General features: G+C 36.3%; 1 protein-coding gene across 1 annotated transcript in view; it reads right to left on the bottom strand.

Moving 5' to 3' along the window:
• LOC103786903 (disintegrin and metalloproteinase domain-containing protein 18) overlaps positions 1–11,968 on the bottom strand; it is a 153,533-nt gene extending 141,565 nt beyond the window's left edge. Inside the window, exons 1-2 of the mRNA XM_034965981.3 lie at positions 11,665–11,968; positions 10,990–11,066 (exon numbers count right to left, since the gene is read on the bottom strand). Coding sequence (XP_034821872.2) covers positions 10,990–11,066; positions 11,665–11,719 — 132 coding nt within the window. The 5' untranslated portion in view covers positions 11,720–11,968. The remainder of the gene's footprint in view (positions 1–10,989; positions 11,067–11,664) is intronic.
• Positions 11,969–12,574: the final 606 nt, after the last annotated feature.

Here is a 12,574-nt window from a genome sequence, read left to right as displayed (position 1 = left end):
GGGAGGGATGATTAGGTAGAGCACAAAGGAGTTTTAGAACAGTGAACTTATTCTGTATGATACTACTAGTGGATACATGTCATTATACTTTTGTCCAAACCCACATGGTACACAGCACTAATGTACACTATGAAATTTTGAGTGATGATGTGTCAATATAGATTCGTTAATTGAAACAAACATCTGAGATCTGATAGTCAGTGAGGCCGCGCATCCGTAAGGACAGTGGTAAGCTGAAAGATTCTGTATTTTCTTCTCATCTTTTCTCTGAACCTAATATTGCTCTAAAAAAAAACCACACACACTGTTTACTTTAAATTAAAAATGGATAAGATCAGATTTCTGGTTCCAGCCAAAATGGAATAGCCTCATTCTTCCAAGTTCTTCCCTCTTAAAGCTAAGAAATCCTGGGAATATAATTGAAAAATAAAAGTAAAAAATTTTGGAGAAATGGAAACAAGAAGGCAGACTAACCAGTGATATAAGGACTTGAGCGATGACTAGTTCAGGCTGGGCATGGTGGCTCACTCCTGCAATCCCAGCACTTTGGGAGGCCGAGGTGGGTGGGTCACTTGAGGTCAAGAATTTGAAACCAGCCTGGCCAACATGGTGAAACCCCATCTCCACTAAAAATACAAAAAAATTAGCCAGGTATGGTGGTGTGCACCTCTAATCCCAGCTATTTGGGAGGCTGAGGCAGGAGAATCTCTTGAAACCTCTGAGGCAGAGGTTACAGTGAGCTGAGATCATGCCACTGTACTCCAGCCTGGAGTGAATCTCCAGAGTGAATCTCCTGGAGTGAATCCAGCCAGAGTGAATCTCTATCTCAAAATAAACAAATAAATACATATTTAAAAAAATAAAAATAAAAAATAAAAACAGTTAGTTCACTGGTTTTCTTTTGACTCCCATGCTTGTAAATGGTTTGCTGGAGAAGATAGCAACCTGGAACTACCAACAGGCACAGTGTCAACAGGGTCCAGTGTAGAGTGAGATTGCAGTCCCTCCTTGTAGTGATGAAGCACCACCTCCATGGCAGTGAAAGTCAGCCCTGTGCTTCACCTATTCAGGATTCCAGTTAGGTACAATGAATAACACATGAAAACAAAGTTACCAAAATAAAAATCTAAGTGGAAGGGCTCAACCACAGAATGGGGTTAGGGGAGAAAATACTGAAATGGGAGACAGAATAATAGAAATTATCCAATCTGAAAATTGAGGAAACTTACAAAAAATGTAGAGAGGAAATGATAAAAAATGCACAGAGCTTCAGGGACCTAGGGTACTATAACAAAAATTCTACCAGAAAATGACAAAAAATGCACAGAGCTTCGGGGACCTAGGGTACTATAACAAAAATTCTACCAGTGTCATTAGAATCCCAAATAGAGACAGAGGATAGAGTTGAAAAGGTACTCACAAGAAATAGCGGGTGAAAATTTACCAAATTTGACAAAATCATAAACCTATTGATTTAAGAAGCTAGAAACTATTGAGACTACAAAGGAAACAATTACCAAAAAAAAAAAAAAAAAAAAAACTCACAGCAAAATGCATCATAGTTCAATTTCTGAAAACTAAAGGAAATTTTTAAAATCTTGAAAGTAATGAAAGAAATGACAACTTACCCATTAGGGAAAAAAAAACAATTCAAATGACAGCAAATTTCTCATAAGAAGCCATGAAGATCAAAGGAAATGTCGTAACATAAATACGATGAAAAAAAAGACCCATAAATCTAGAATTCTATGAAAATCCACTTTAAAATATCCTTCATAAATGAAGAGATAATCAAGACATTCTCAGATCAGGAAACTAAGAGAATTTGTCTCATACAAACCTACACTAAGAAAACGACTAAATAAATTTCTCTAAACAAAAAAGGAAAAATAAAAGAGGAAGGATTGAAACACCCAGAATGAAGAAAAAACATAGAGGGGAAAGTATGGGTAATTACAAAAGTTTACCTTTTCATATTGAGTTTTCCAAATTAATTTGAAGATTGAGGCAAAAATTATTACACTTATTTCTTTGTGTTCCTTTACTTTAGCCCATTTATAATTGCCTTAAATATTTCCTCAACATATATTTAGAAACACATTAAGGTTTAAATAGTTTGCTTAACCTGGTGAAATGATGACAGTAGGCTGTGAAAAGTTACGTACATGTAATGTAATATCTAAAGTAACCACTAAAAGAGCTCTACAAAGTATATATTCTTGAACCAACCCCACAGCAAAAAACTATGTTATTCTGGTAATTTATACATAAGCATGAAAAAGAAAATAAAAATTAAAAGCAAAACAAAAAATTACTTGGTAGATGTAACACCAATGGTGACGTTAAATATAAATGATATGAATAGGCAAAATTATAGATTGAGTGGATTTAAAAATTGACAAAGCTATATTCTGTTAAAAATAATTTCACATCAAAGACAATTGCCTAGGCTGGCTGAAAGCAATAATACTGAAGAAAACTTATCATGCAAACATAAATCAAAGGAAAGTAGAAATTGTTATATTAGTATCAAATAATGCAAAGATATTTATCAGAGAATGAGAAGGGCATTATATAATGATAAAGGGTATCAATCCAGCAAGATGTAATAATCCTAAATGGGTATGCCCCAAAAGACAGAACTGCAAAATATAAGAAGCAAAACCTGACAGAAGATAGTCTTTCGACTATCCTTCCCCATTGTATCCTTTTGGTGAACTTGTGGAAAATCTGTTGACTGTATATGTTTGGATTCATTTCTGGGCTCTCTGTTCTCTTCTATTGGTCGACATGTCTGATTTTTTTTTTAATGACAAAACCATACTGTTTTGAATATTATGTTTTTTAAATATAATTTTAAATCAGGAAGTATGATGCCTCTAACTTTTTTCCTCAGTATTGCTTTGGCTACTCGAGGTTATTTTGTGGTTCCATACAAAATTTAGCATTGTATTTTGTATTTCTGTGAAGAATGCCATTGGAATTTTGATTGGGATTGCACTGAATCTGCCTATTGCTTTGGGTAGTATGGACATTTTAGCAACATTACTCAAGAATAAAAATCAATGGCCCCATAACATAAAAGCAAACAAGCTATTGCTGATATGGAGAAGGTTTCATCGTCTGGATAGACAATCAAACCAGCCATAACATTCCCTTAAGCCAAAGCTTAATCTGGAAAAAAGCCCTAACTTTCTTCATTTCTATGAAGACTGAGAATGAAAAGAAAGTGAAGAAGAAAAGAGTGAAGCTAACAGAGGTTGGTTCATGAGATTTAAGAAGATATCTCCATAACAAAAATGCAAGGTGATGCAGCAAGTCCCAATACAGAAGCTGAAACAAGTGATCTGTAAGATCTAGCTAAGATAATTGATGAAGACTGCGCCACTAAACAACAGATTTTCAGTGTAGATAAAACAGCCTTCTACTGGAAGAATACACCATCTAGGACTCAGCTAGAGACTTTCATAGCTAGAGAGGGGAAATCCATGCATAGCATTTTTTAAATTGTTATTTTAGATTCAGGGGTACACGTGCTTGATTGTTACATGGGAATTACATGCATGATGCTGGGGGTTGGGCTTCTAGTGTACCCATCACTCAAATATTGGACATTGTTCCCAGTAGGTATTCTGTCCCCATCCCCAACTTTGGAGTCCCCAGAGTCTATTTTCTTCATCATTTTATGTCCAACTTACCATTTATTTAGCTCCCACTTATAAATGAGAATATGTAATATTTTATTTTTTCACTGCTGGGTTATTCCACATAGGATAATGGCCTCCAGTTCCTCCACGTTGCTAGAGCAGACATGATTTCATTCTTTTTTATGGCTGCATAATATTCCATGGTGTATATATACCACCTTTTATTTATCCAGTGAACTGTTGGTGGACATTTAGATTGGTTCCATGACTTTGTTATGGTGAATAGTGCTGCAATAAACGTACAAGTGCAGGTGTCTTTTTAAAATGATCTATATTCCTTTTTTTATCAATGTAAAATGGATATTTAGATACCAATTAGTGAAATTGCTGGGTCAAACATCAAAAAACTAAAAATAGAACTATCATTCTACCCAATCTTAATGTCTAGCTTTAAAAGACAAGCTGACTCTCTTGTTAATGCTTATTACAGCTGTTTACTTTAAATTGAAGCCAATACTCAGTGACCATTCTAACAATGCTAGGGCCCTTAAGAATTATGCTAAATCTACTTATGCATGTGATGAGAAATGTAACAACAAAGTCTGGATGATAGTATAACTATAATATGGTTTACTAAATATTTGAAGCTGACTGTTGAGACCTACTGCTCAGAAAAAAAGATTCTTTTCAAAATATTACTGCTCATTGACAATGTACCTGGTCACCCAGGAGCTCTAACGGAGATGTGCAAGGAAATCAAGGCTGTTTTCCTGCCTGCGAACACAGCATCCATTCTGCAGCCCAGTCAAGGAGCTATTTTGACTTTCAAGTCTTATTACCTAAGAAATACATTTTGTAAGGCTATAGCTGCCATAAATAGTGATTCCTCTGTTGGATCTGGGCAAAGTCTATTGAAAACATATGAAAAGAATTCACCATTCTACATGTCATTAAGACCATTCACGATTCATGGAAAGAGGTTAAGATATCAACACTAACAGGAATTCAGAAAAAGTTAATTACAGCTCTCATGAATGACTTTGAGGGATTCAAGACTTTGGTGGAGAAAATAGCTACAGATGTGGTAGAAATGGCAAGAGAACTAGAATTAGGAGTGGAGGCTGAAGATATGACTGAATTTTTGCTATCTCACAATAAAACTTGAATCGATGAGGAGTTACTTCTCACAGATGAGCAAAGAAGTTGGTTTCCTGAGATGGAATCTACTCCTAGTAAAGATGCTGTGAATACTGTTAAAATTACAAAAAAAGAGTTTACAAAATTACATAAACTTAGTTGATAAAGCAGTGGCAGGGTTGGAGAAGATTGAGTCCAATTTTAAAATAAGTTCTACTGTGGGTAAAATGCTATCAAACAGCATTGCATACTATAGAGAAATCTTTCATGAAAGGAAGAGTCAACCGACACAGCAAACTTCATCATTGTCTTATTTTAAGAAATTGGCACAGCCACCCCAACCTTCAACCACCACCCTGATCAGTCAGCAGCCATCAACATCAGGCAAGGCCTGATTGTAACCAGCAAATGATTACAACTCACTGAAAATTCAGATGATAGTTACAATTTTTTAGTAATAAAGTGTTTTAAATTAAGGTTTATACAATGTTATTTTTAGCCATAGCTCTATTGCACACTTAATAAACTATAGTATATAGTATACCAAACATAAGTTTGGTATGCACTGGGATACCAGTTTGTGTGACTTACTTTAGTTTGGTAGTCTAGAACCAAACCTGCAATATCTCCAAGACATGCCTGGAACTTTCAGTTTTGAACAATAATAAGCAAAAGCATTATAAGTCAAAATAAACAGGAAAATAACCAGAAGGAATCATGAGAGAGTTTGTGACTTGCTCTTATGTTCTATTTCTGAATCGAGTGCTAATTTTGGAGGTGTGTCTACTTTGTGAAAATTCATTGAGATATATGTGTTATTTATCAATGTAAAATGTTATTTTAGTTTAAAAAAGAAAATCTAGAAAAAATTTATTTTGGAAATTAAAGGCAAAATGTCCTCTTCCCAAAATACTTGAGCCAAAAGGAATGATAGCATTCATTTTTTTTTTTTTATTTTTTTTTTATTTTTTATTATACTTTAAGTTTTAGGGTACATGTGCACATTGTGCAGGTTAGTTACATATGTATACATGTGCCATGCTGGTGCACTGCACCCACTAACTCGTCATCTAGCATTAGGTAGATCTCCCAATGCTATCCCTCCCCTGTCCCCTCACCCGACAACAGTCCCCAGAGTGTGATGTTGCCCTTCCTGTGTCCATGTGATCTCATTGTTCAATTCCCACCTATGAGTGAGAATATGCGGTGTTTGGTTTTTTGTTCTTGCGATAGTTTACTGAGAATGATGATTTCCAATTTCCTCCATGTCCCTACATAGGACATGAACTCATCATTATTTATGGCTGCATAGTATTCCATGGTGTATATGTGCCACATTTTCTTAATCCAGTCTATCATTGTTGGACATTCAGGTTGGTTCCAAGTCCTTGCTATTGTGAATAATGCCACAATAAACATACGTGTGCATGTGTCTTTATAGCAGCATGATTTATAGTCCTTTGGGTATATACCCAGTAATGGGATGGCTGGGTCAAATGGTATTTCTAGTTCTAGATCCTTGAGGAATTGCCACACTGACTTCCACAATGGTTGAACTAGTTTACAGTCCCACCAACAGTGTAAAAGTGTTCCTATTTCTCCACATCCTCTCCAGCACCTGTTGTTTCCTGACTTTTTAATGATTGCCATTCTAACTGGTGTGAGATGGTATCTCATTGTGGTTTTGATTTGTATTTCTCTAATGGCCAGTGATGATGAGCATTTTTTCATGTGTATTTTGGCTGCATAAATGGCATTCATTTTAAAATATTGAAAAATGAATTAAAAGTGTAGAATATGACTCAAGGAGTACTTAAAATGAAAGTTTAAAATTTTTAAACATGTTACAAAATTAGTAATTAAAAATTATTTCTAATAAAAATATTAATAATAAATATATACATTCATACACCCATGTTGGTGTATATATTTATATATATATTTCTTCATGTGTGTACACAATCATTGACATGTTTGTGTGTGTAAAATATGCATGTCAAGGAAGATATACATACATCTTGATATACATAACACACATAATCATACATAATTTATACACAATATGTACTTACATATATTCTTATATTCTCTATATTAATAGCTATAAACAACAGTCATTTGGAATAGATACTCTGCATAGATGGTTCTTCTCAACCTTACCATGACAACTTAATTCATTATGAAGTATATATATATATGTCTTGTGCAGACATTTATGATTCCAATGCTTGCTTCTGGCTATAGTCTGAGTAAGATATAATGTGCCTAACATAAATTAATCACATAAAGAATAAGAAAGGGGAAAGCAGCCAGTAACATTAAGGAGTTGGCTTGGCATTATCAGCTAGACTTGGAATTCTGCTGTTGAATATAAGCACTTTAAAAGGACATCAACGTAACACAGGACCACTGTGAGACAATTATGCATCAAGACAAAACCAAGACTACTTCATAATCATGTGTGAACACCAACTAAATGTAAGCCCTCCCAAGCCAAAAAAACAGAAAGATTGAATATGCCCTTATTGGGCTAGCATGAATGGCTGCTGCTTCTTAACTAATGACAGATTTAGGAATGTTCTGGTCTTCCCGTGCCCTAGATAAGACTTACTAAGATACACAATCATAGTATTATGCCTACTGCCTGACCATATCTAAACCAGAACAAAGGCACGCATCCTAAAACTTCCCCCAAATTCCCAAAACACAAGCCAAAATCTTATAAGTACTTTAACAACCTCCTAAAGAGATGCTCCATGGCTCCCCAAGGTGTGCATTCTCCCTCACTGCAGTGTGTAATAATCCTCACTTGTTCAATTGCAGGCGTGCTTGCAATGGTCTTTGGCAAGAAGGCATTGATAGCAGGAAATAAACACATCCCAACTGAGGTCAGCTCTCCCCAACTGGAGAGTTGTTTCCCAGTGTTGAACCAACAATGGCACTATGGCTTCCATATGTATACTTAGATAAAACAGAAAGTTTGAAACCTTCTTCATAGTTCCTGTAATATCCTAAAATTTAAGCCATTGTTTTATGGAATAGAAGAATATATTTCAAATGATCTATATGACAAAGAGCTAATATCCAAAATGTCAAAAGGACCTTCTACAACTCAACAGCCAAAAACAAAACAAAACAAATAACCTGATTAAACAATGGGCAAAGGACCTGAATAAACTTCTGTCCAAAGAAAACATACAAATGACCATCAGGTATAAGAAATAGCACTCAATATCATTAACCATCAGAAAAATGCAGGATCAAAACCACAGTGAAATATCACCTCACAGCTATTATAATGGGTTTTGTTAAAAAAAAAAAAAAAACCCCACACCCACAAACAAAAGCAAAAGATGACAAGCACTGGCAAAGATGTGGAGAAGTTGGAATCCTTGTACACTATTGGTGGGAATGGAGAATGCTGCAGCCATTATGAAAACCAGTATGGAGGTTCCACAAAAAATTAAAAATAGAACTACCATATAACCCAGCAATGCAACTTCTGGCTACATATCCAAAAAAATTAAAGCCATGAAATTGAAGAGATATCTGCAGCCCCATGTTAATTCCAACATTATTCACAATATTCGTGGTTTGGAAGCAACCCAAATGTTCAATGACATAAATGCATAAAGAAAATGTGGCATATAAACATATTGGAACACTATTTAGCTTCAAAAAAGAAGGAAATCCTATTTGAGATGTGAATGAACCCACAGAACATTATGTTATGTTAAATAAGACAGTCACAGAAGGACAAACACTATATGATTCCACTTACTTATATGAGGAATCTAAAATAGCTAAAATAGGTGGGTGTGGTGGCTAACGCCTGTAATGCCAGCACTTTGGGAGGCCGAGTCTGGTGGATCACTTGAGTTCAGGAGTTCAAGACCAGCTTGGCCAACATGGGGAAACTCCATCTCTACTAAAAAAATACAAAATTATCCAGATGTGGTGGCATGCACCTGTAATCCCAGCCACTCAGGAGGGTGAAGAACAAGAATTGCTTGAGCCCAGGAGGCAGAGGTTTCAGTGAGCCAAGATCACACCACTGCACTCCAGCCTGGGCAACAGAGCAAAACTCCATCTCAAACAAATAAATAAAATAAAACAGTAGAAATCATAAAAGCAGAGAATAGAATAGTGGTTGCCAGGGGTCTGGGTCGAGAGAAATAGGGAATTATTGCTCAATGAATACAAAGTTCCAGTAATGAAAGATGAATAAGTTCTAGAGGTATGCTGTATAACATAGTACCTATAGTTAACGATACACCATTGTGCACTTGAAAATATGTTAAGAGAATCATTCTCATGTTCAGCATTCTTAGCACAAAACACAAAACAAAAGTATGCAAGGACATTTTTGGAGGTGATGGATATGTTTAGTACATCGACTGTGGTCATGATATCATGGGTGTATGCATATATTCAAACTCAGGAAAATGTCTACATTAGATATGTGCAATTTTTATATCAATTATAACTCAGTAAAGTTTTAAAAACATGAAAATAATACCCTATACAATAAAATATAGCTTCAAGAATTCCATATAAATAATACCAAAAGTGTAGACAACGAATGAATACTGCATGTCTCTCATAGTAAAACTATTTCATCAAGCCCTGCGTAGTTGCTATATGCTTCTTGACAAGTAGTAAGAAATTTGAAGTTTACAGTGATTATGCAATGACAATGTACAATAGTAGTAAATCTGGGGAAAAAACAGAATAGATAGATAGATAGACAGATAGACAGATAGATAGATAGACAGACAGACAGACAGACAGATGGATAGATAGTTGGTTTTTTGTTTGTTTGTTTTTTGTTTTTAAGAGATGAAGTCTTGCTCTGTCATCCAGGCTGGAGTACAGTGACACAATCACAGCTGACTGCAGCCTCCAACCGCTGGGCTCAAGGGGTACTCCCACCTCAGCCTCCAGAACAGCTGGGACTACAGGCACACAACACCACACCCAGTTAAGTTATTTTTGTAGAGATGGGATCTCACCAACTTGCCCAAGCCGGCCTTAAACTCCTAGGCTCAAGCGATCCTCCAACCTTGGGATCCCAAAGTGTTGGGATGGGATTGTGTTGGCAGAAAATAACTTTTGCAAATAATTCTTCAACAGAAAGCAGCTTACTGTAGTGGAAATGGAGTTATAAATTAAAGATTAGACTCTACATGCTAACACAGATTTGATGCCATTAATATTTTTTAATCCTCTGTCTTTTAAAAAGAATATATGTAATAAATAATCCCATTTCAGAAGGATAATGTGATAAATAAGATTTATATATGAAAATCCTTTCCAACTTCTCTAAAAGAAAGTATTCATTTTATTGTGATTCTCAAACATAATTTGACATATACTTTATTATAATTGTTCACTAGTAGAACATAGCCATGGTAGGTCCCAATATTGTGTGCCAAAATAGAATTAATGGATTAATCTTTTCCTTAGTCATAATTTTATACTCACTCTTTCAACCTGAAACATTTTCAGAGTTGACATATATTGTGCCCATTTTGACTGCATAGAAATATAAACCCCTATATTGTGACTTCCAGTTTGTAAAATAAAACATTTTAAATCTGTCAATTTCAGGTATTTCAATCAAGAAAATATACAAGACTGAATGCCTTCAGTTTAATCAGTTTTTAATCTAGCAGGTTAGTAATTTTCCAACTTCTTTTTCCAGTTAATATTTACTTATTGTAATATTTTTCATGGTAATAGGGCAAATGTGATGTTTTTATTTTTTCTTTGCTTTTTTAAAATTTCTTTGTACATTACATGCTATTAAGACTGATGCTTGTGGATCGAATTTTGCATGTCTAAATTTTACTTATGATCAATTTGTACGTCACTTAGTGGACAATAAAAAAATTGTTAATTTGTTGGCTAAACCATGGTCACGAATATTTTATATTGATTTTTTTTCCTACCAGTTTGATTGCTGAGCATTTCTTGGAAATTGTGAACAAGTAGTATGTTAAGAAGAGATGAAGAGAAAACACAGGGAAATACGCAGCAGAAATGGGGGAACAAGAGGATCAAAACACGGTAGGAGACACAATAGCACAGGCAAAATATTATAATTTGGCAATGAATACAAGTTAGTATGATCTGACTTAATATAAGGGTAAATAAAAATTGCCATAAAGCTTTAAATATAGAATAAATATTCCTCATCATTTACCTTCCTCTCTGAAACTTCACTGTCATTTGACTTAATCTTCTGTGGAACTGTGACATGCAGAAATATTCCTTCAGAACCTGCAGTAAGAAAATGTGTTTGTTTTTGTCTTTGTTTTGCATCAACAATCGTCTCAGTCAAGCACGGGTTCTTATCCCGGACTGCATGGTGGCGCCTAAAATTTTAAGTAAAAGTTTTCGCATGTGCTCACACTCTTTCTAGTCCACAAATTTCACTACATAATCAACAGCACATTGAAAATGGCTAAGACACAAAAAAAGAAAAAAAAATTAGACATTGCAGTTCTACAGGCCCCTCTGGTTCCCTTTTAGAATCGATGAGAGACTTGCTTCCTCAGGACTCTGAGGAGTTCGCTGAAGGCAGTTAGTACTCCACCACCTCCACCCTCCTTCACAGAGTGGGAAGATGCCAGAAGACGCACTGCGTGTGGGCCACTGAGACCATGGGCGCTGATGCAGAGCGCTAACAGGTCCTCCGCTAAGGCCTTTAGTTCCCCCTGGCCTGGCGTGGAAAGGTGTCCCTGACACACCGGAAGCACCGGCATGGGATCCCAGAAGGGAGCGGGGGAGGGTCCCAGAATGACAAGAAACTGCTCCCAGTAAGAGCCCAGCCCGGCTATAAAGTCGAAGGAGAAAGGGGAGGCTCCCATGGACTTACCTTCGTGGGCTTGCAGCCTTCCAAGCTCAGTGAGGAGGGCGAGGAGAAGGAACATGGCTCAGCCAGAGCGCAGGAGCCACAGCCAAGGACAGAGACCGTTGAGCAGCGCTGAGCTCGCGGGCAGGCTCTCGGCCACCGGGCGCCTGGGCCAGGGAGGACCCTGTGCTGCCCCAGGACCCTGGGGGTGAGGTCTGAGGCGCTCTGAGAGCTGGGCCACTTCCGCAGGGCGGGGAGGGGAAATGCCAGATGCAAGCATAGGTGTTTGCACAAAATTTGTTGCAGAGACGTTTAAGTTGTTTAAAGCCCTCAGTAGTTACATTGGGGTAAATAAGCTAGATTTTCCTTTTTAGTGAGGTTTTCTTTAGTGAGGTTGGTAATTTTGTTTCTCCATATCACAGTTTTATGGCAGGTTTTATTTACTAAAGGTGGAGGAGAAAGAGGAAAAGGGAAATAACAGCTATTATTATTAGCTATTATTACTAACAATTTTCTACATGCTACTGCTGACTTAAATATCTTTGCAAATACGGAAAAATCAAGAAAATTGAACTTTTTAATGCCGGTACAATTTCACCATTATTCATGATACCAAGATACGGAATCAACCTAAGTGTCAATGAGGAATGAGTAAATAAACAAAATGTGGTAAATATACACAGTGGAATAGTATACAGCCTTAACGAAGGAAATTCATTTGCAACAACAGGAATGGAACCAGAGAACGTTATGCTAAGGGAAATATGCCAGGCACAGAAAGACAAATACTGTATGATCTCATTTGAATGTGGAATCTAATAAAGTCTATCTTATAGAAGGATGATTACCAGAGGCTAGGGAAGGTGGGATGAGGGATGGGGAAGGGAAAATGTTGATCTAAAGGTACAAAGTGTGAGTCAGACTGAAAGAATAA

The sequence above is a fragment of the Pan paniscus genome, chromosome 7 (genome assembly GCF_029289425.2).
Source record: "Pan paniscus chromosome 7, NHGRI_mPanPan1-v2.0_pri, whole genome shotgun sequence".
Classification (NCBI taxonomy): Eukaryota; Metazoa; Chordata; class Mammalia; order Primates; family Hominidae; genus Pan; species Pan paniscus.
The sequence above is the reverse complement of the archived record's forward strand: the minus strand, read 5'-3'. Positions and strand labels throughout refer to the sequence as shown.